This window comes from Cupressus sempervirens, chromosome 4 (genome assembly GCF_028749045.1).
Source record: "Cupressus sempervirens isolate cs-2001-9-10 chromosome 4, ASM2874904v1, whole genome shotgun sequence".
Classification (NCBI taxonomy): Eukaryota; Viridiplantae; Streptophyta; class Pinopsida; order Cupressales; family Cupressaceae; genus Cupressus; species Cupressus sempervirens.
Genome location: NC_143121.1, coordinates 629,989,230 through 630,014,952, shown reverse-complemented (window position 1 = coordinate 630,014,952; position 25,723 = coordinate 629,989,230). Strand labels below are relative to the sequence as shown.

The 25,723-nt window shown below is 38.6% G+C and overlaps 1 protein-coding gene across 2 annotated transcripts in view; it reads left to right on the top strand.

Annotated features, from left to right (window-relative positions):
* LOC149562804 (Transducin/WD40 repeat-like superfamily protein) overlaps positions 1-25,723 on the top strand; it is a 293,154-nt gene that overhangs the window by 89,970 nt on the left and 177,461 nt on the right. For both annotated transcript variants that reach the window (XM_089826267.1, XM_089826268.1), the window contains exon 4: positions 1,042-1,075. In XM_089826267.1, coding sequence (XP_089682393.1) covers positions 1,042-1,075 — 34 coding nt within the window. The remainder of the gene's footprint in view (positions 1-1,041; positions 1,076-25,723) is intronic.

Here is a 25,723-nt window from a genome sequence, read left to right as displayed (position 1 = left end):
GGCTCCTTGGCTTCTAGTCTAGAGGTTTAGGAGTTGTTTCTTCTAGGAGCTCTTGTGGCAAAATTCATGAGGTTTTTTTTTCGTTTTTTGATGGCATGATTGGTTTATCTTAGTTTGAGGACATTTTTGAAGGATCTATTGGTATACATCTTCACTATGATACATAATTTGAACTTTTCACTTTGTGGATCATGTGGCACACATGGTCAAGGTCCTTTAGGATGAGTGACATTTTCTTGGAGAGTGCAAGTTGTGGTTGAGCCTTGAGATTTCAGATTGTCTCTTTGGGACAACAAGTAATGAGTATGATACTATGAGGAATTGGAGGCTTGCCTTCTGGAGGTTTGCTGAAGGAATGAATTAAATCTTTTAATAACGTCCTTGAGGCCAAAGAACCTATGGCACCCATGGATAGCCAGCAAATAAAACAAGCAATGATAGCTTGATTTTAGTGGGGATTTGACGATTTGCTCCACAACTCTGTGCATGGTATTGTTTTTCTCAGAGTAGAGAAGTGGAAGTTTTTTGAAGGTATGCACAAATTGAAGGAGTCTTCGAGCCTATATCCAAAAGGTTTGACCTTGCGGTCATAATGTGGCATCAAGATTCCAGCGGATATCATTGTCGGAGTCCATGCTGGGGTTTGGGATCTTGGAGCTTGTTTGATGGTGACTAGTTTGATCATGGATTTGCTTCAGGGCAAACAATCTATTAGGCCAATAGGACTGTAATGTCCCCACTCAATGGGAAGAGAATTTGTTAATTAAGTGGTCCTATTTATTATGTAAATTATATATCACACTAATGTGACATCCTTCAAACTACAAAAAAATTGTCATCTATTTATTGTATCATTTTTCTTTAGTGGTTTTTTACTCAAAACAATTTTGCTGGTTTTTTGTGTAAATAGAATTATTCAACAATATTAAGTTTCAAGCAGTTAATTGGGATGTATATTTGATTTGAAAATAGTCAAGGTGTTTGCAATGACCAATATTAACTTTTGTACATTTCTATTGTCTCCATTTTATATCTTTTTAGGGACTGGATATCAAGCCTTGAATTTGATTCTAAGGTAATTTATATTCACAATTTTAATCCCGTGTTTCTGTTAATTATGTATTGAAGGCAGGTGTGGGAGTTGAAATGAAATATTCCAAAAATATCTATTTGGCTATGGGGAAAAATGATTTTGTGCTTCAAAAAATCTTTTTCTTGATTTCTAATGTAACATTATTAAATTTCTCAATTGAATGAATATTATCAATGTTGAACATATGATAAATAATATTTTATTTTGATGCTGATACACAATTTATGGGCATGTGGCTGAGACATCAAAAAAATATTCATGATTGAAACTGGTTTTTTTTTTTTACTTATAATATTTAAAAAAAAAATCTAATGTTGAAAATAAATATAACCAAAATAAAATTGTAAGTTGAAAACAATATTCATATTTAAAAAAATGCAATCTAGTTCCTCTGAAATATCATTAGAATTTTTTTTTAGTTGCATTGAATAAGTCTGATTATGATAAATAACCTTTCCTGTTGATGGTGAGAATCAATTTCTCGCATTTATAAAACTAATGGGTGTGTGTTGTTAAGAGATATTCAAATTAAAAAAAGAGAGAATATAGTTACGTTGAAAAGTCATTAGAAAGTTTTCCCTCTTCCCAAGCACATTAAGGAAAGTGGATCCAACTGAGTCGAACTCAAATCTGATAAAGAAGGATTAGGCACAAGGCAGATTCAACAGTCCATGTTTGAGTTGGGATTGACTATGGAAAATATGGGAGTTGGTGAAGAGCACACGATTATAATGAGAGCGAGGGGGTGAATCAGTAGAATAACAACTTTTCCAATTTATAACTTTTTATCCAAACAATTGCTTTAATAAATTTTAATGCTGAAATCAACGATTATGCACATGAACACAATAAATGCGGGAGAAAAGCACGGTAAATTTATTGCTTTTTATATAAACTTGATCTTTTACAATGTTTTGTAGGCTCTAACCTACTAGAGGCTCCAACCCCTATGTTTATGAGCATTGACTTAGTGGAAGCTCCCACTCCCACACTTCGCAGGGACCGACCTATTGGAAGCACCAACCCCACTGCTGTCTTCGTGAGCATCAACCCATTGCGCTCAAACTATTCTTCCACCTTGAAAATGTTGCATGCTTCAATTGATGATGGATACTTTATATCTATATGAATATATACATTCTTCTCCCTTGAAGTCGGCTTTTAATGAATATATAGAATTTTTATCTTCACCACATATATATGCATATATAAATCAGATTATATATATATTCTTTTTACTCTTCTTATGCTTTATATATATAATTTCTTATATCACACGTTTCACATCCTTATGCAATTGAATGATTTGAAATTTTGATTAAATATATATCCCATGTCCTCTTCTTTCTTGCCACTTACTTTTATTTTTATTCAATATCCTTCTATTCCTTATATTTTTTCATTTTAAAGTTTGTGACTTTTCAAATAAAAGAGTCATGTCCCTTTTTTTGATGAATAGTCCTATTCTATTAAAAAAATATACTCAGATTACAATTCAGAAAAAAAGGGTCGGGGGTTACAAGATCACCCCGCTAATGAGTTCACACGGCCACAGGTGGAAACATAAACTATTCATCAAAAAAAAACATATAAGGCAACCTTAGGCTGCCAAAGCAGTGCCAGCTGAGGGTGGTGAATCATCTTTGTCATGAAAACCCCAATCATCTTTGGGATTTGGGGGCCGGCTGGGAACAGTCCAACCATCATCAGCAGCAGCAGTAAAAGTGGCAACCTCCGCATCTTTAACCTCTGGCCGCGACGGAGAGATCGCCAAGTCCAGGCGAGAGGCCACTTCCCAGAATGTGCACGATAAGTACTAGGAGGAGGAGTCGAGGACCAACTAGAACTACCACTGGGTGGGGAAGCTGAGCGGCGCCTCCATCCGCCATCACCACCAGTGGGAGAGCGATGGCGGGAAGCCTGGGAGCACGGGGTGTGTGAGTGGCGGCCACGAGGCGTCGAGGTATTTGCTGAGGCATCAGGAGGAACTCTGGGAATAGTGCAGGGAGCATTGACCCAGTGGTTCAACAGCTCCTGTAGGTGAGCTACCTCAAGGGCAACTTTGTTAACTTGCACCTGAATCTGCATAATTAAATTATTACAAATGCATGCCTTAGTGTACATAGCAATGTTAACATCCAAAAAACTGTGTGTGAAAAGAACAACATTCCCATCTTTCCACAGAGAAAACAAAATTTCCAACTTGAAGGTATGCCAAATCTGGGCGAACTTCCGAGGAAGTCTGGGAGAGTCACCTCGTAAGATCATGTGCCAAGAAAAAGACTCAAGCCTGAATGGCTTAAAAAAATCATGAATTTAGTGCCAATAATTTTGAGCACGCATACAAAACTAGAAAATATGCAAGAAAGACTCTGGTTGTCCACAAAAGGGGCATCTGGGATTGGGAACCCCAATCTGTTTGAGTCGAGGCCCTAGGGGAAGACCTTGGAAGGCCAGGCACCAAGCAAAATGCGCAATCTTGGGTTCAATAATAGCATTCCAAATGGTATCAAATACCATCTTTGGTTTAGCGTGTCCACCATCGGAAGATGAGGCGAAAGCAATCTGTATCCCAAACTTGGCTTGTAATTAGAAAATGGAGTGGTAGGATACCACTTCCAATCAAGCCACAAAGGTTGAATAGACTGAATCCCCACTTTATGAACTAAGTGAATAGGGATGGAAGTAAGCAGAAGGTCAAAAGTTTGCCAAGCTAAACAGATAAAGCGGTACTGTACTTGCATATCTTCCCAGGTCCTGAAACTCATGGTGACCCTTGAAAAGAGGTCCTTAGGAGTTTTGGTGCCACATTTAAAAAAATGCAGAGCATTGGCCCCTTGAGTCTTGGCGAGGGGAGTACCCTGAATGGCAAACATGGGAGACCACCAAATGTTCTACTGATTCAAGGAGAGGCCATTTGGGAATTCATCTCCAGCCCATCGAAGCCAGGGCTTAATAGCCTCCCAGGCTTTCCAGATGCTCTTGATGACAAATGAGCCCTGAATGGCCATTGGTTGACGCATGATGAGAAGGGTTTGGAATCCAATCCCCTTCCATGCAGGCCTGTTGATAGGAAAGCCAGAAGAAATGCAGTGCCGAACCAGAATCTTCCAAGCTTCATCTCCTAAAATAGCCCTAATAATCCATTTTGCACAGAGAGCAAGGCTTTGTTTTTGAGTGGAAAGCAGGCCAAGAACACCAGACTCTTTTGGGACACAACAAAAATCCCAGGCCACTCTGTGAAAGCCATGATGATCAGAACCAGAGGCCTAGAGAAAATCCCTGAGCAATCTTTCCAGCTTCATGTATGAAGCTTTGGATGGAGCCCAACAAGAGGAGTAGTACACATGAGTGGCCGCCAGAATCATTGAGCAAATTTGGAATTTCCCAGCGAGGGAGAGTGGCTTTGTGATCTAGTAGTTAAGCTTCTTGCTAATCTTGGCCAGCACAACATTCCAAAGTTCCACAGTTGATGCCTGGAACGCCAAAGGAATGCCAAGAAAGTGGAAGATTTCCCTGTGTGTAACCCATTTCCACTCAAACTGGCTGAGCCAAGGTGGAGTTGGCAAAAATGACTGATGGAAGCAGAGCGTTTTATGCCATTGAATGGCTGAACGAAAGGCTTGAAAGAAGCTGTCCAGGCAACTTAAAGCATTATTGATGTTTTCTTCGTCCTCTAAAAGATTAAGAAAGGAATCATCAGCAAAGTGTCCATTGACTAATTAGGAGGATGATTTAGGCAAGGAAATGCCACGAACCAGTCCTAAGGACACAAAATGCGCTAGCAAATAGCCAAAATCTTCCGCAACAAGGACATAAAGCGCAGGAGCTAGCGGGCAACCTTGCCTGATGGAACGAAAAAGTCCAAAAGCCTCAGATTGCGAATTGTTGATGGTAATGCAAGCATTAGCATCTCCAAAGAGCATCTCCATGGACTGAAGGAAATTGGGGCCGAAACCCAGAGCCTGGAGCATAGCCAAGATGAAGGGCCATTTAATGCGATCATAGGCTTTAGCAAAATCTATCTTTAAAAAGATAGTCTTCTGGTTGGACTTGCGAGCCGATTCCATTCCCTCCTAGACAACAATGATGTTATCAAGAATATATTTGGACTTGATGAAGCCGGTTTGCTCAGGCCGCACAATTAAAGGCAACATGTGCCTGATTTTGAGAGAGAGTGCCTTGACAATAGTCTTATAAGACACATTCAGAAGGGTAATGGGTCTCCAATTGCATATGTCCTCTGGATCACCGGCTTTAGGTATGAATTTGATATTTCCTTTGTTTATAATGGCTCCTAAGCTTTTAGAATGATAGGCTTCAAGATAAACTTTGTGCAGATCAAGACCTATATGCTCCGAGAGGTGTTTGTAGAATTCACAAGGAAACCCATCACACCCAGGGGACTTGTCATCAGCCATGGAATAGACCACCTCTTTAAGGTCTCGGAGGGAAAGAAGTTGCTCACAGCAAGCACGTTGCTCAACTGGTAGGCGGTTTGGAGTAATAGAAATACACTTTCTGAGAGCTTCCTCCCGAGCAACTGAATTTCCCTGCGAAGCAAACACATTCTCATAGTGATGAACAAATGCATGCAGGATGGCAGGGAGACTAGACAGAACAACATTTCCTTGTTTGATTTTTTTAATCCCAACATTGGTATGACGGGCATGAAGAGCCTAAAAAAACTCCTTTGAGGCTTTGTCGCCAACCTCCAACCAGTGGAGACGGGCTTTGATTTGGGCTTCATGAGTAGCAAAATTATCAGCAATTTGTTTGTCATGGCGAAGCTTGGCAAGCTGAATTTGTAAATCCACATCAAAGGGATTCAAGGTGAGAGCCTTAGAGGCTTTTTTGAGGGCAAGCGTGTTGGCTTCATATGATCGTTTTTTGAACATAGCGAATTGTTGCCCATAGATGCGTAGGAACCGAGCAGTTCTGGTAATGGCATCATTCCACCATTAAATGCATCCCCTTTGAGAATGCGGACGTGGCTCCAAATTTCAGACACGCAGGATGTGTGAGATGGTGGAAGCATGCATCAACACTGACGTGTTGAGGAAGAACTGAGACTTGGCCATCTTCGGGACAACTGTTTGCCAAGAAATGACAAAATAAATGGGATAGTGGTCAGATAACGTCACATTTGATAGGGGAATGACAGGTAGATCTCGATCCTCAGAAAAAGAGAAAAAAGATGGCGCAGTGATCATAGCACGATTGAGGCATTTTAATATGCGGTCAGAGCCAGCTCGAAAGTTGGACCAAGTGTGCCAAACCCCACTATCCAGATGGTGGTTGGTATTGGGATCAAAAAGGCCTAATTTATTGCGCATGTAATACCAGGCTTGTTTATCCCCAGCTGTGCAGTGAAAAGGTAGAATGTCGTCTTTTTTAGAGGCCACTTCAACCATATTAAAGTCCCCACACATGACCCAAGTAGCTGGAGGCAAATTGTCAGCCAGGCAGGCCCACATCTGGGAACTTTCTATAGCATCATTGGAAGCATAAACATTAATGACTCCAAAAGAATGAGTCTTAATGTAAAGCAAAAGCCAAATAATTCTATGCGTGGGGTTAGAACCGTGTGAAATAATAGCAGAATGACGGCAAGGTCATAGGACAGTAACTACACCACCTTGGCTAGCTTCGTGCTGGGAAGAAAACATTACGCCATCCTACCAAATTACGTGGCATGCTGAAGAAAGCATGAAACCAGAAATTTTAACTTCTTGCAGACAGAGAAAATCTAAATTACCAAGTCTATGACGGACATCCCGGACATAGTACTTTCTGGGGAGGTTTGTGAGACCTCGAACATTCCATGATAGGAAGTTCATGAGAACTCTTCGATATCATCTTCGCCCTCAAGAGAGGAGTAGCTATTCTGCAAGAAGGTAGAAACATGGTTGAAGTCAGACGGAAAACCCTTTGGACTTATAGCCTGTCGTTTCACTTTTGGTAACTCCGCATGTCTAGGAGGACTGTGAGAATGCCGTGTCGTTGGTGGTGCTACGGAGGAAGCAGCAAGAGGAGTACGCATCCCAGCCAAGGCAGAAGCCTTGGTGGTCGTCTTTATCCCTTGCGTGCCAACAGGGTTTGAAACCTGCGAAACCCTAGGAGTAGTTCCTTTGTCTGCCGCTTGCGTCCCTACGTTGGCTGGAATTGATGCTCCTGTGGGCATAGGAGGAACCGCAGCGACCACAACATAGGATTGCTTGGGGGGCAAGGGATTCGAGGGAGCCTTGCCCTTATGCCCAACAGTAACCCATTCTTCTTTTTTCCATTCGGCCTGTTTGACAGGCACTTCTTTAGGCGTGGGCTTGACCCTAGGTGTAGCCAAAGGGCAATCCTTGATCTTGTGTTTCGCGGATTGGCACCTATAACAGGTGTTGGGGAGGTTCAAGTAAAACACCTTTTGAGAGAAGGTTTGAGCCCCAATCTGAATTTCCACAAAATCCTTAAGATCCTTGGAAAGATCCACCTCGATGCAAATACGTCGCTGCAGGCGAGCATTAAAATATTTCTTAGGCTTCTTGGTAACAACTTTGCCAAGGGCTTTGGCAATGGACTCAATGAAAGGCCAGCATGGCAGGGGTAAACTTGGGAACTTGAACCACACATGAACCTTAAGGTTTTTATCATCCCAGAATGTGAAGTCTTGTGACCATTTTGAAAAACAAGCAGAGAAGAACGCACGGACCAAGGTCCGTTGTTAAAGACTGCGTCTGCTTGCGACGGGTTAGTGAAGTGAAATAAAAAAAACCTTTGGTAAGGTTTTGCATAGTGTCAAGGCGGACTCCATGAGGAGTCCATCTCTTGTTATCCCATTCTCGGAGCATAGCTTCAGAAGGAGTCCTACCCACAAAATAACCTATCAAGGTGTGCTGTTCTAGCCAATCACATGCAACATCAAATTCTTGCAAAGGAAGGATAATGTCAGGATTACCTCGTGAAAAACCTTCGGGAGAAACTTGTGCGGGCGTTTGTTCTGTGGTGACGCCATGGCAGACCGAAGCAGCAACGTGAACACTAGAAACAACTGGTTCACCGCTAGTCGGAGCCATTATATCCTAGCCTAAAAAACTTCTGTAGTAAATGTGGTGTGACAAGTGGTGCTTACAGAAAGAAAGTTCAGACGAAAAGCCGTACACAGAAAATTGAAAGTTCGCATGAAGGAAGAAACCCTAGCAGAGCGAAAAACTCCCCCGACCCGCAATGTGTTTTTTCAATAAAAAAAATCTTCATGTCCCTTTTAAATAGACCAACTCTTTCTTTTTAATATAATCACATCTTTTCTTTTTAATATAATATGTAGAGTATTACATCAATCTTATTGGGCTTGTATGAAGTTATAATGTATAACCTTTTAAATTCCCTTTTTAAATTCCTCTATAATATTTTGAGCCAAAAGTCTTATCTTCAGCTTGTAGATGTATGCACAAACATTTGTGATATATTTAATCCATACCTTATTGTGATTATTTTGTTGTCTTCTCACGATGCTAGAGTTAATGACATGGCTAAAGTGGCTAACTTGTTTCTTGGACAGGAAAGTCTTCCAAATGACTGTGCTTTGTATGTTTATCGTGACTTTGGAATTCATTTTCAAAACCTAAGTTGCTGATTCAGAAGCGGATTTGGAAGCGGATGCGAGGTGTGGGAATTTTTTTTTTGGGGGATGCGGATGCATATGGATGCGTGTATATATACACACACACACACAATTATATTATGTATATGCAAACAAATGAAAGAAATATACAAAATTAAAACATTTGATAGCTTATAACTTCACCAATACATATTCAAATACTCAATAAGATCATAAAGTATAAACTGGTTCAATGATCTGAATATCATATACGTCTATGTTCATGATTGTAGCAAATCATCACAACTGCAAAATCAAAATATAGTATATCATCGACTACAAAATCAAAATATAGTTCATCATTCAATGTTTATCATTCCAAATCCGTATCATATGGATTCTTTTTAAACTAGTCATCTTTTCCTAGTTCCATCTCCTCCAATTGCTGCAAGTTCAAGATCATTTGAACCCAAAATGGTTCCACTTGTGGTAGATACACCATGTGTTCAACATCATCATCCATGATTGTGGTGATTGTGGGATGTGGAACCATTTCCTTCCAATATGGTGATCTTACCAAATTGAGAGGAAGACTCTTGGCATAGAGACATTGTGCAATGGCTTTATCAGCAAGCTCTCTTGCCTCTCTTGCCACGTCTACTTTAAAATTTTCAATTGCTTGGCCCACTAAACTTTGATTGCTGGTGGTGGCCATCTTTAAGAAATTCAATAATTTTAAATTTAGAAAAAAAAAATCAACATCAAGCATATAAGTGGAAGAAAATGATAGAAAACTACCTAAATAGATTGCTAAACTTCTTGCTTTACTTCGTTTTTTCGAAAATAAAATTAAAAAAATTGAAATCAAATAAATTTAAGTCAATATAACAACTATGAATATCAAGCAAACAAGTGAAAAACCATTCAAATAGAATACCTAAACTTGTTTCTTTAAATCTGTAAAAAAAATAATTTGAAAAAAACTTGAAAAATTTCTTCACAAACTTGAAAAGACTTATCAAAATGTCTTAATAAATTCATAAAATCACTCAAGCATGCGATCAAATGCTTACCTCTAAGGTTATAACTCCTTTGTGTAAGCCAGCTCTCGCCCTTTGATCGATCTTCTTGGAAAATAATCAAGTTGTCTTCAAAATGCCAACATGGAAGCCAAATGAGAAGAGCAAACTCAGCTGCAAACAAAATGATAATTGGATGGTTGAAAGGCCTCTATTAGGGCCATTTTAGGGTTGGCAAAAAAAAAGTTTTAAAAGTGCAAAGATGCATATGTTTTAATGTTCTTTCAAGTGAAATGACGTTTTTTTTTGTTTTTTCTGGGTGTTAGCCCATGGAGGCGGCTGGAAGCCTCGGATGCCCTATGGGTGCCGCCTGGATGCCACCCACAGGCATTTGGATGTGGATAGAAGCCTCAACAGGCTTCCATCCGCATCCGAATGCCTGTGGGTGGCATTCAGGGGGCACCCACCCAGCTTCCACTTGTACAGCGCTTCCATCCGCATCTGCTTCCGATTCCAAGCTAAATCAGCAAGTATCAGTATTTGAGTTCAAAACTATATTGATCACTGCAGGCATATACAATATGGACCCTCGATACCATGTGTATTTGGATTTTGAAAGAATTGTATTTTGTAACACCAATATCAACGCTGCCTATGATGTTCAATATATTCTCCCTACTTTGAATCTTACACGGCCCTTGTATATCGTTGCTGATGTGGGATGCTTTTAGAGACCCTGTTGTTTCTGATCGCTCAACCTTGCCATAATCAATTTCTTTCTTTGTTAGTTTTTTTTAAACCAATTGCTCAATACTTTTATTGGACCATTTAATATTTCACGGTATCTTTAATAATCGACATCACAATATGTAAATATATTTAGATTGCATTTATCGTTTATCCTTAGTTTGTTTGATTGCTTCCCTCATTAATGTTGACATGGTATCTAACTTTGTTATGGTCAAATAGCCTTAAAACAGTATGAAGACTCCAAACGACATCAGATCAATTTAAACTGTGTGTTCTTATCATTTGTTTCAACCTGCCCCTGTTTTTCCAAATGGCTTTGCTTCTATCTTGCTTTGTTTGTAACTGCAGAGATGTAGATTTTACTTCATTCATGATAATCTTCTATTGGCTGTCAAGCACATATATACTGCTGTAATAAATTGTGGCTTATCTTTGTCGCTGCACATGGTTCCTTTATTGTATTCAGTGTCATTTTTTAATTACTATTGCTACATAAAGTCTATCATTGACTTCCTCCCTGATCGTTGTCTTTTACCAATCATCGTGATTGTTTGGGTCCTTAATTAATGTCTTCCATTCATTATTTTTTTCACATCCATATGATAGTTGCTGACTTGGACTCTCAATGCCATTAATATATTTATTATTCAAGTCACTGCAATAGTTTATTCTTCTAAACTTCAGTATCTTCCCACAGAAATCCCTGCTCTGATATAGTTTTCCCCTTATTTCTGATTTGGTCATACGTTTATCACCCTTATGCTGCTATGATAATAATTCTCATTCCATTACTCTACGGTCACTCTCTACTATTATTCATGTAGCTGGTTCAATATACGTATTTGTATATTTAATATATGATTAATTTATTTCTTGCAGATGATGTTTTCTTTTCAGAACTCCATATTTCTATCGTATTTCTTTCACTGCAATCTTCAGTGGATCAATCTCTCCTTCAAACTCAACTATGAGAGATGCATTCATATTTATTTGCAATACTCATGTATCAACTATCAAGTAATGTTTTCACTGTATATTATCACTGACCATCATAAGTATTTAATCCTTTTGTAATATGTTTGTAATCCATCTTATACATATATTTTTGATGATCTTGTGAATGCATACTTGAATATTTTCTTTGACATCAATAACAATAAGTCATCAGTTGGATGCTAGGGCCAAAGATGAGAAATTGAGGGTTTTTAACATACATAACAAACCATACAACATATATGCAAAAAAAAGAATCAGATTCAGAAAGAAGAGATATAAAGAAACCTGTGTGATATAATTGCTGAAATCTGGAGGTTGAAGTTGCTTGGGACAACCTTGTCCTAGAAAGGCAAGAAGGTTGCTTGGGGCAACCTTTGTCAAAAATTTTGTCAGAAAAATGCAGGTCAATGCTGGGTGGAATGATGTTGACCCTTGTTTTTCGGATATGCAAAATCTTAATCTGTAGGTGTCTGTTTGCTCTGTTTGATTCCAGATCCATGTCTTCGATCCTATCACCTACACATATAGTGAAGAAAAATTGTTGGGTTGATAGGTGTGCCTAGATCAAACCCTGATTTTGGAATTAATCTTAAAATTGAATTGAAAAAAAAATTGAACAGAAAGTGTGCTTTAGTGGAGCAGATACTAGATTTAAAATTGAAATGGTTGAATAAAGTGTCATACCTTCACGAGTCTCCTTTGTGTTGAAGTCTTCCTGCAAAGGGTGATGTTGACTTCTTGTAGAGTTGACTTCATGGTAGGTTGAACATGGATGCCATCTTGAATGCTTGAGAGTTGAACTTAGTTCTTGGTTCAATACCTTGATAATGCTTGATTGCTTGTTGAATGATGTCTTGCTTGATTTGATAATTGGTGTGTGAGATTCTGATTTTCCAAATGAGGGGGTTAGACTAGCTTTTATACGTCTCCATATGAAATGTAATCAAATCTCCAAAGCAAGCAGGCATGGGGGATAAATTTATGGCCCCATAGTCTGACTATTGGCGGGTTCAAATTTGGGTCCTTTTTGGCAGGTCAAAGGCGCCCTAGGTGTCATTGGCTAACCGATTAGGGTTGAGCAAGGACCAATGACCAATGAGTTGCGAAAGTTATCAGATTTGAATCGGCGCAAGCATAATCAAACACAACTAGGCATAGAATGCTAGAACTGCTAAGATGAGGCCAAGGTGACTAGGGAATTGTATAGGGATACAATTTACCATGCTACATCTAACCTCTATGTTAACAAGAGTATGAACTCGCATTTATACTCTCGGTAAAGTGAAAAGTAGAATTGAAAAACTTCCACCAAGATATTAAAGAGGCAAAAATTGTGTTGTGGTGTAGCACAAAGTATGACAAACAACAAATTGTATGCCCCCATGTTATGGTATTTGTGTATGCTTTACCAGGATCAATGAATTTAAGGTAGTGTACATGCATACACAAGACATGTACGTTGCCATCATGATACACCCTTAAGCAAGGACAATATCAATGGCAATGGAGCACAATACAAAAAGAGAGTACATCAGGGACTCACTAATTGGGGTTAGTATGTGCATATGATAACTCATGTATAGCAAGTATAGTTGCCATGAATTGACCTCATCCTCCAATGTCAGTGAAACTATGCGCACAACGGAAGAACACCTAAGATGAACAACAAGAGTCTATTTAGATCAATATCGTAGATAACAAAAAGTGAGATCTTGATGCTTTGCATCATCCCCAAGTAGACAACACAAAAGTGCATTTGTGACAGTAGCACATAATTGACATAACATTAATATGACATAGAGAAGAATTGAGATACAAATAGAGGAATGTCACAACATGTTTATCTCTTTCTTACCTAGCGTCGACTGGGCAATGGTCATTAAAAGAAATTTTAACGTTATTCAAAGACATCAAGCAACACATAACGAGAGAAGCATATTACATGCAACCAAACAAACAAAAGAGAATCTTATACACAAGTGAAGCTAGTCATCCACCTCCCAATCTTGCTCAATATTACTTAGGGATGTTGCACAACATGCAAGAGGAGCAACAACAAGCATTGTGGATGAAGCCACAATGATTTTCAAACAAGAACAAAAATGCTTTACTTATGAATCACTTTGTTTGTCACTAGGAGTTAGGACTACTGCTTTTGGAAATCTTGAAAAAAGTGCATGATTAACCTCAATAATCTAATATACACATCAGTATTATCATTAACATCAATATTATTAGCATTAACAATTTTTTCCATACCATCATCTAGATTAGTCACAATAGGATCTTTAATGCGTAAAGGAAAGGAATAATCTTCCTGCTTAGAGAAATTTAATTATATAAGATGATCTTCCTACCTTGGTGTACAATCCCCTTTTCTAGCCCATTAATTCTTGAGGCTTCATTTGCCCCTTTTGCCTTGGTCATGTGGGCTAACCAAGAGTATACAAGTATCGGAAAGAGATTTAGCCTAGGCAATCCCAGCTTTAGGCCAATTGTAGTTGATTCAATATGTTTCTAGGTACTTACTATTTATAGTAAGTCACAAGGGTTTACTATTTTTTAGTATTTCAGTATCAAACTTGAAGTGGCTTGCTGAGACCTCTCCATTGAGCTGTCACACATGATTTTTCGAGTTTGATTGGTTATTTATTTTAATGCCTGAAGATTAAATAGTTTATTAATAAGTGACTGTTAAGAATTAAGTACATATTAATATGTCATTTATTATTAAAAGTTTATTTTAATTTAATGGTAGCATTTCTAATAGATCCGCAATTTTCACTGGAATGGTGGTCTGCAGTACTTGTTTCATGATGTTTGGTACTGACCGGATGTTTGGGAGTTTTGCCGTACTTGCCTCTCCTTTGTCATATTATCTCTAATGTCCTTTTTGACTTCTTGAAATCTTTCTTTTTCTGTAGTTGCATTCAGATATTCAAGTTTCCTGGCTTGTATTCTTGTAATCACTAATACCTTGCTCTCCGAATCTACAATATCGAGCATGTTCACCCCCTTTTTGTCTAGGGCAATTGGAATTCTCATGATTACTTGGTCTGCACCATTTACATAACATTCCTCCATTATGTCCTCCATTGTTCTGGTGGTCTTGTGCAAAATGGCCCCATTCGTTGCATCGCTTGCATTGGATCATGGGTCTCCCTTTAGAATCGTATTGGATTGCTCTCCTGGGTGTGTTGTTATTGCTTCCCTGCCTATTCTTTCTATACCGTCTAGGTGAGGCTTCTGTATTTGTGTTTCATGGAGGGGTGGAAGGTGGTGTGTATTGTTCCCCTTGGGTGAAGAATACTTGCACATTTTGTGCTTTTAGATTGTAGGGGCAGTCCTTGATTGTGTGGCCCAACACCTGACAGATTTTACAAAAGGCTTTGCATAAACATGCCCCTTTTGTATGTCTTTTTTCACAATCTTTGCACCATAGTTCCCTCCCTTCTCTTTTCTCCTCCTTACTCCCTGTTACTTCCTTCATTAGCCTCATCATGTCTTTCCTCAGGGCTTGGCTAGTCATAGATTCATCCCCGCTCTCCTTTGAACTTTCACTCCCACTTCCATGTCTCTTGGATTTAGAAGTTTTGTTCTCACTTTGTATATCCATTGCACGCATCGACAAAGGATGATGGTAGTGCAATTTTTCATTTTCCTTTTCAAGGACAGGTTTAATCCTTCAATGAACCACCTCTTCTTCAATCCATCCGTAGGTTTATTTATCCAACTTTATTATTAATTCCTTGAGTTCTGTGCTTTTATATTGTAGGGACAGCCCTTGATTGTGTGGCCCAACCCTTGACAGATTTCACAAAAGGCTTTGCGCAAACATGTCCCTTTTGTATGTCCTTTTTCACAATCCCTACACCATAGTTCCCTCTGTTAAGATTATAACTACAGTAGGATTGATTTAATCATAATTCCACTCATTTTGCCAAAGGAATTGGGAACTGCACCTTGAAACTGAAGTTGGGTCTCTCTCCATCTCAAAAGACTACTCCATGTACCAGGAATCAAGAGGAATCTAATCTCTGTTACAACACTTGAAAATGATGGACATAATGTTGCATTTATGTACGGTAAAGTAATGACTTGGTCTAAGAACTCTTCATTTAAGAAATCAAATTTGATTGGTCAAAGAAAGGGATACTTTTATAAATTAAATATAGAACCTATTCAAGCTTTAATTCATGAAGCTGCTGATATAAACGAAATGTGGCATAGAAGGTTGGGACATCCAAACTTCAAAGCCTTATCGACTATGGAGAAGATGGTGACTAGTTTACCTATGTTAATGTTTTATAGCTTTAGTCGGATAAATCTTAAGGTGTAAGCTTAAAGGTCAAACTCTTTATTTAAATATTATATATATTCACATAATTGTAATCTATATATAAATATATGTGTGTGTGTGTGTGAAATTAAGTAAAAGTTTTATTTATCTAATTTCATTGATTAAATTATTAAGTATATAGTTGTGTATCTTAATCATTATAGATATTATACTAATGTTCTTATTCATATTATATTTTCTTGCATCCGAGGTTTATACACGTGATTGTCTTTCTCGAATGCAAAGGTGATCGGGGTCTTGGAGTGGGCTATTCTTTAAAGTCCTCGATGTTTTTAATTATGTTTGACCGTTCATATGCATTGAGTGGTTAATTCTTTTCTTTGACTGACATGTTCCTTGTCTCAAAGCGGTGGGTTTTGTGGGCTCTCTTTGTTCTTCCTGCCCTCCTTCCTTTCATATATATAATCGCTCTTTTGATGCCTATGGGCAATGGACAGACACCACCGAAAGGAGATCTTGCATGTTTTATACATAAGATTGGACACCGATTCAAATAAAATATTAACTCAGCACATCAAAGGCACTGCTAAGGAATATAGTATAATATGAAATTATATTGATACATATGCAAGGGATTATTTAAGGATCTCGTTCATAAGAAGATATGTATGATATCTCTAAATTAATATAGAGATATAATTGAAAGCCCTAATACATTCATAAAGACAATTATTTTAATAAATCTAATCAATAATTTTAACAACCTAAGTTGAATAAAGATCATTCAAGTATATGCTCTAGGTAAGAATACGAAAAGTTCATTTCAAGGTAGCATGAGAAAAACTAACAATATTTTAGAATTAATCCACTTTGATTTATGTGGACCTATGTCTGTTCCTTCTCTTGGAGGATTTTGGTACTATATATTTTATACAGATGATTTCTCTAGGAAAACATGGATTTACTTCTTAAAATGTAAAGAAATAGAAGAAATCCTTAAGAGATTTAAAGAATTCAAATCCTTAAGTGAAAGCCTATCAGGACACAAAATTAAAACTCTTGGGACTGATAATGGAGGGGAATATACTTCAGACTTGTTTAAAGATTTTTGTAAAGAAGCAGGAACTAAGAGGAAGTATACTGGTCCTTATAACCCACAACAAAATGGGGTAGCAGAAAGGAAGAATAGAACAATTATAGAAGCAACAAGAGCTATGATATTTGATCGAAATTTAGAATATTATCTTTGGGCAAAAGCCTCATGTATTGCTGTCTATATTTAGAACAAAAATCCTCACTTCCACCTTAAAGATAAAATTCTTGAAGAAGTCTTTTCTAAGGTTAAACCAAATATAAGTCATCTTTGGATATTTGGGTGCCCAGTATACATACATGTTCCAAAGGACAAGACAACTAAGTTAGAACCCTCTGAGAGGAAAGGTATTTTTGTCGGGTATAGTGAAACATCTAAAGCATATAGAGTTTTCATACCTAGTCAGAAAAACATTGAACTTAGTAGGGATGTAATATTTGAAGAAGATTTACTATTCAAATGAGCCCTAAGTTCTGAAGATCGTACACATATACCTAGTTCTGAAGAAAATCATGAATCTGAGTTTCAGAGGAAGAACATTGAAGAAATTGAAATTGAAATTCAAAATCTTCATCTTGAGGAAACTTAAAATCCTAAGAAAAGACCACTTGGGCTATTAAGACTATAGAGGAACCACAAGACTTCGCTACACCATTTGGAACCTTCAGAGAAAGCAAAAGATCCAAAAAATTTTCTAGTTATGCAACAAACATGAGTGATTTACCAGTGTTTCAGATGCTATTTGGCAGATTGTTCCATGCCCTGAACGAAAATCTGTTGTTTTTGCTAAGTGGATATTTAAAATCAAGCATGCTGTTGACAGTACCATTGAAAAATATAAACCCAGATATGTAGCCAGAGGATTCTCTCAGGAGGGAATTGATTATGAAGAAACCTTTGCTCTAGTTGCCAGATACACCTCTGTAAGTGCAGTCCTAGCTATTGCAATATTGAAGGGATGGAAAGTACATTAGATGGATGTGAAAACAACATTTTTGAATGGAAAGATTACAGGAGAGGTATATCTAGAACAACTTGAAGGATTTGAAACTCATAATGCTAGAATCTTTGTTTGTGAATTCAAGAAATCTCTCTATGGGCTTAAACAGGCTCTCAGGGCATGGTATGAATGAATTGATACATATCTCACCAGCTTAGGATTCTCTAAGAATGAAGTTGATCCAAATCTTTATTATAAAAGTAATAAGGATGATATGATAATTTTGATACTATATGTTGATGATTTACCAATAACAGGTGATGATCATCTTATAGATCAATGCAAGAAATATCTAATCAAAGAATTTGATATGAAAGATTTAAGACTTCTTCATTACTTCCTAGGACGGGAAGTATGGGAAAACTTTGATAGCATCATACTTAATCAAGGAAAGTATACATTAGACATCTTGAAGAGATTTGGATTGTGGAATTGCAGACCTATGTCTTCTCGAATGGAGACTAATCTACACAAACATAAGGAAGCAACAACAGAATCATCTTTCATAGATTCTACTCTTTACAGATAGATGATTGGGTCTCTTATGTACTTGGTAAATACAAGACCTGATATTTGCTATGCTGTTAATGACTTAAGTTAGTTTATGTGTGAGCGAAAGGCGATTCAATTAGTTGTAGTCAAACACATTGTGAGATATTTATAAGGCACTCTTAACCTTGGGCTCAAGTATGAGAAAGTTGACTTGGACTTACATGGGTTTGTAGACTCATATTGTTCTGGAAGTGTTACTGATAGGAAAAACACTTCAGGATGCTATTTCAGTTTAGGTTTAGCGATGATATCATGGATATGCAGAAAGCATCAGTAGCACAGAGTTCCATAAAAGTTGAATACATTGCAGCAACAATGGCCTCTTGGGAAACAGTTTGGCTTAGAAAGTTACTTGTGGGGTTATTTGGTTAACTTATGAATCCCACTATTATTCACTTTGACAATTAGAGTTCCATCAAGCTTTCTGTGAATTCAGTTTTTCATGACAGGTCCAAGCATATTGAAATTCCTTACCATTATGTAAGAGATATGGTAGACAGGAAAACTATCAAGTTAGATAAGATAAGATAATGATATTAATGTCCAATAAGAAAGCACAAGGGATTATGGGACTGAGCATACAAACAAAAGAGTCGATCAAAGCAAGAGCACAAAATGATGTCAAAGAAGAAACAAAATACGATACACAACCAAAAAAACCAAGGTAAGGATTTAGGATCCTTCCTTGGTACAAAGAAGTTAGCCACAGAAGGGTAGAGCCATGAAAGATCAAGATTCATTGATCGATGTTGGTAACCATTAGATGGGTGTCGCTGCTTGGAGAGATTGGTACAATGCCAGAATGATCTAGGATGAATAGTGCTAAAAGGCCTTTTCACGCCCCGTGGAGAAGACAGGGGAGAGAAAAAGGTAGTGACGAGTTGGGTTGAAATATGACCTTGAGGTATGAGTGATTGCATGGTATGTTCTCGGAGCTGGGTGGCCTCTTGTAGGTAAAGTGTAAGGCACCATTGGTCAATATAAGTAAAGAACGTTGAAAGAGAAAAGAAATCTCTGAATGGGCAGTAAAACCTCCCTCTGATCTCGTAGTAGATAGGAGAGTGAAATATAAAGTAAGTCTCGGTCTCCACCTCAGATAAAGTACACAGTTGACAGATACGGTCCTCTCTAACAATATTGTGATCAATTTGAACCTGAATACGGTGAGAGCCAACTCTGAATGAGCCCAAAGAGAATCTCAAAGCGTGACTCTAGCGTCGATAAAGATAAGCAGGGAAGACAATAATACTAGTCTAGATCTTAAGAAAATGCTTAGCATAGAAAGCCATCTTTGGACGTAATCCACCAAGAGGATTATGCCATGTAGTGATAATGTATTGTCTATAAATATCTTGTTTGACATGCTTATTCGGAGGTGAGCAGGAGCATCCATCAAAAACTGGTAAAGAGGTAGACGATCAATCTCGACCTTGATCGAACTCAAGAGAGAGGTGGCCTGTGCATACCAACAACGAGATCTAGTGCTAGTGTCGGATCTCATAATTGCAATAGAAGAACAATAAGACAAGTTAGAATATGTAATAACCCTCCTCAAATCTGCCCTCAAAAATGCTGATGAAAGCTCAAGGAATTTCATGAAACAATTCACATGCAAGGGACGTATGACTGATACAGTATTTCAGCTAGCTTCAAATGACTTTTTCTTCAATTTGCATCAATGAGAATCTTGTGCTAGAAGACTACATTGGACTACACAATGACCTAACATGAGTGTGCTACTAATTTTGACAATATTCAGTGCATATATATGATCTAAGAATGAGAAATGAACACCTACAACCAACTGACATTTTTACAAACAGTTGGTATGCAAACGAACTAGCTGATAAATAATGATATTAAATTGTTTAGATGGCACCAGCAACTATTATCTTCTTAATTGCAATGAAAATTACAATGCTCATGAAATATGGCCAAGACTTTGGCATTTACATGGATTACAAAATGATAATGCTGGTATAATGCACACTTACAGCTGAAAGCTTATAACACCCTAAAAAACAATACATAACAAAGAACTTGGTTGTAGATGGCTGTAATAATTTTCTCCTATGCTGCCCCTTCTACTTCGCTTTTTTCGAACTGCTTTTTTGGCCTGCTTTTTCGCACCCACTTTTTTAGCCTGCTTTTTCGGTTCCGCTTTTTTCGGACAGCTTTTTCGTACCCGCTTTTTTCAGCTTGCTTTTTCGGTTCCGCTTTTTCGGACTGCTACTATGTTGAATCTCAAGACCATATCTTTCAATGGCGTCAAGATTTCCCGCTTGAAGGGATTTCGTCCTCCAAACAATTGAAACATAATCTCCAACAAATTTCCCAATTTCTTTGATATTTCCAAGCATGCTAAAATAGAAGCTCTTCCATTTCTTTTATAGTGTTCTCACAAGAGCTCCATCTTTCATTTTCTCAATGTGGGATAAAAGATAACTCCCTTTATGTAACTTATGTCTCCAATGTGTTATAAAATAAAGGGGACTCTTTTAATTTAAATATTTTCCACAAACTATAGTCTATGCATTAATAAAGTTAAATATTTAAATTTAACTTTATAAAATAGCTTTATTAGTGCATAACAAATCTTATCAATGATAAACAAGTCTTCTTGTCGATTTTGAACAATTACCATCGACATACCGCTGCCACAGGATGTCCGACCATATCCAAGATGACTTACTATAAATAGTAAGTATGCCCAAAGTTGCCTCAAAACCCCTCAGAAAGACCTGCAACTGAAGTTATCTAGGCCAAATGGCCTCTAAGCCCCTTTAATGTCTTGGTTAACCTACGGGACCGTGGGGAAATAGGCTAATGACAACATCATGGTATGAATGCTAAAAAGGGGACATTACAGTCCGCCCTTCCCAAAATTGCTTGTCCCCAAGCAATGGTCGAACAACAACCCAATCAATCCACCTGGATCCCAAATGTAGACATGAACTATACCACTGTTAATTAACATAGGCTCCTGCAATATCCTCTGCAATATAACCAAGAGGAATCCATAATCAAACTGACAATTACAGCTCAACCAAACTCCAAAATCACAACTGCCACAGTCAGAAACCCACGAGACACAAACTCTTAGAACATCAGAACCCAAGTAAAGTGGGCAAATCAAGCTGCCAACACAGTAAATACCATCAACGCATCCCACTGGCCTATACGGAATGTATAATCCAACTCTGCAACAATGGTGAACGCTCCCGAATGAAACTGTACCAAGTATAGAGAATCCACACACTGTACAACTCTTGCAGTCAACACAACTCTGCAGATCACCGACTACTGTCTCATAACCATAACTCCCATGCACCGCTGATGGTGAAAAGACATCACAAGATAAACAGCAATAAATGGAACCCAAACCAATTTTGCTTGCCATCAACTCCTCAACACAAGGATCAAATGCTAACTGATGTACGTACCTTGCAGTATAATGCTGATAAAAAGAACCAACCTCAGTCAACAGCTCACCACGAACAAGTGATACAACCCACTGTGATTGATCACCAGCTAAGTCAGGAGATGTCATAGCCAAAGGAGTAGGATCAATAACAACAACCGCTGAAGCATCACTCCCAAACTCCTGCTCTAAGTCATGTATTATCAAGCTGTCAACCGCAAAACCTATCGCCATGTCATGCCCATCACAACTCTCATCCTGAGGCATCAAACCGTCCCATAACTGATGACAAGCACTAGGAACCAAAGTACATCTCTGTATCATCATCTCATTAACATGGTCATCAAAGGTAAATTGACAAGCATACCTCACAGTGTAATGCTAATAGAATGTGCCAATCTTAGTCAGTGGCTTAGACTGCAATCGATCATTAACCATGCTGGAACTGACTACTACCTCCAAAGACATCACCAAGAGAGTAGTATTACTAGCAGGAACCATGCCAACTGCCGGCTCGCTAATATCACAAATGATCTTTGATACAACATCTCTAGTCTTTGTGCCATCAGTACTAGAGGCCACCACCATGTCAAGCACACCACAACATTCTGCTGCAGCACCCAATTCAACTGATCCCGACTCTAGTGGGAACGAACCCGATATGCCAATGTTAGTATCAAGGATGGATGCATTCCCATCTCCACTGTCTTTGACAATCTCGACCATGGACATCCTCGGATCACCAGACACCACAGCTTGTGACTGTACAGAATCTGGTAAAGACTGCAGTTGCTCTAACTCCACGGTCACCTTAGCCAAATGAAATTGTGACTCCTCGAAAGCCAACTGTGTACTCTCAAGAATCTCAAAAGTCACCTCGAGCTGCTGAGTAAGCTCACTCACCTCATCTTCCTTGGCCAATAATGCTTCGTATGCTATACTCCCCCATTGCATAAGATAATCTCTGTCGGCTACCAACTACATATAATTCTGTCTCAGAATCCTAATAGCCTCCCATAAAGATTGGATTTCTGTCAAGGAAAGATACCTGCCTCCCTGCTCATCACTAGTAGGAGACCCCCATCCATAAACTGCTAACAATTGGCGAGCAGCATCAAAATGTTCGCACGCAATAGCAATGTCTCTCTTGCCAACTCTCAACTGACTAGACACATGATTGTGGCAATTGGTCAAACTCCTATACTCTATCCTTGGTACACTGTCCAAAGGAGTAACCTCAGAATAGCTATCATCTGTAATACTTAGATCCCTGGACTCTCCTATAAACTCTGTCATCTCTGAGAAATCATCAACATGTGACCAGGCTGTAAAAGAAAACTGAGTCCCTGCTATATGTGCTAACTCCCGAACTGAGCTCACCTCAAGACAAAGCTTGTCCACATGTCTCTCAGAATCTTGGAGAGGCAACTGAATACACACCAAGGAATTCCGAGTATCCTCCAGCTCATGAGAAAGTCGTTCAACCTCCTCCTCTTCCTTCTTCAATGCATCTAAATAGATCCTTGCAAGATTAAGGAGATGATCGCAATCCGAAAGTAGGTGTATGTAACTTACCTTCATTGCCTCCATGCCTTCCTTGATCTGCTGTAAGTCGTCACAAGAAGAACCTGTTGTGACTCCTTTCTGTCTCTCCTGCAGTTGAATCATCCAAATGTGATTCTCAATCAATCCATGCATCCTGTCATGATGAGATAAAGCTGCGACAATATCCTTGTCCCCTATCTTCAGCTAGCTTGCCAAACCAAGTGAAGAGGTAATAGCCTCTATCTCATGTGAAGAAGCATCCAACTGTGCCTGATACTCATTTTCTGCAAAGTCCCGAATGCTCACTTTTTGATCAACTGTACTATCCTCAAACATGACAGTATCCTCAACTGCTGTAACTTCATCCAGTCCAATTGTGCTGTAATCACTATCAGTGTCAATCACGCAATCCGATGAGCTTGTGATATCACCTTCTGATGCAACTGGCTCAATCTGCACAACATCTGTAACCCCTTCTGCCTGTGAAGATGATGCAGATAAACCATTACTTGAAGATGTGCTAATGTCTCCATGTATCGAATCAACAGGTCTGTTAAACTCCTCATACAAGTTTCTGCCTGTCATAGGGAAGGCACGATCCTTAGGCCTATCAAAATGTTCAATCAATCTCTCCTTAAACTGCACATATGAGGTAATGTGTGCATGACCCATAGTGACCATACCATGATGCCACCACTCGTGTGCTAACCCATCTAGGTGAATTGCTGCATACTTAATAGCTTCTTCCTCAGGCATAGGGTTCATTTGAAAGTATGTGTCAAGCCTTTGAACCCAAGCTCTTGCTGTAGACTTCCCCGAGCCATCATAATATGGTAACTGAAGTTTTCCTACTTTCTTCCGTAGCTCATAGCTCTGGTTCCTGTCATGTCCACATGGCATGTGCTTCATCCGCACATCTATATACTCCCTAAAGGTAATTGCAGCAATAAAATCTGGACCTCTGGCTTCCCAATCTCTCCTCAGCTGGTCCTGTATATCAGTGATCTGGGGCTCTGGTACGGGCTGCACTAGAGCTCTAGGAGGAAATGTGGGAATAATGGGCGTCGAACTCACTGTCCTAGTTTGTTGGGTGCATGACCGAAATTGTTCCCAACTTGTTCGCCTCCATTATGTATCCTATCCTGATTATTACCACTCTGGTTATTACCATTCTGATTATTTCCTCCGCCCACATTAGCATTGAACCCCATTTGACGAGCCATCATTTGCATCATAAGCTCCAATCTCTGATTCTGTTCCTGTGCTCTCTGCTCTGCTGATCGCTGTCCCTGTGCTAAGGTGTCTAATAGCTATAAGAATCTTTCCTTTCCCTGATCTGGACCGGCATTCATTTTGTCGAACATTTTTCTCTCTATCTGGCTATTCCAAATTCCCAATAAGACCTCCACAGGATGGCAGGACTTATAGCTCTGATACCACTGTAATAACCCCAATAGGTTATAACTTCTTCAAACATCAATAATCTTTATACTTCAGTTGTTTGACATTTCATCAAACACTTTGCAAGCAAGCTCTGATACCACTGTAATAACCCTCCTCAAATCTGCCCTCAAAAATGCTGATGAAAGCTCAAGGAATTTCATCAAACAATTCACATGCAAGGGACGTATGACTGATATAGTATTTCAGCTAGCTTCAAATGACTTTTTCTTCAATTTGCATCAATGAGAATCTTGTGCTAGAAGACTACAATGGAGTACACAATGACCTAACATGAGTGTGCTACTAATTTTGACAATATTTAGTGCATATATATGATCTAAGCATGAGAAATGAACACCTACAGCCAACTGACATTTTTACAAATAGTTGGTATGCAAACTAACTAGCTGATAAATAATGATATTAAATTGCTTAGATGGCACCAGCAACTATTATCTTCTTAATTGCAATGAAAATTACAATGCTCATGAAATATGGCCAAGACTTTGGGATTTACATGGATTACAAAATGATAATGCTGGTATAATGCACACTTACAGCTGAAAGCTTATAACACCCTAAAAAACAATACATAACAAAGAACCTGGTTCTAGATGGCTGTAATAATTTTCTCCTATGCTGCCCTTTCTACTTCGCTTTTTTCGAACTGCTTTTTCGGCCTGCTTTTTCGCACTCGCTTTTTTAGCCTTCTTTTTCAGTTCCGCTTTTTTCGGACAACTTTTTCGTACCCGCTTTTTTTAGCCTGCTTTTTCGGTTCCGCTTTTTCGGATTGCTACTATGTTGAATCTCAAGACCATATCTTTCAATGGCGTCAAGATTTCCAGCTTGAATGGATTTCGTCCTCCAAACTATTGAGACATAATCTTCAACAAATTTCTCAATTTCTTTGATATTTC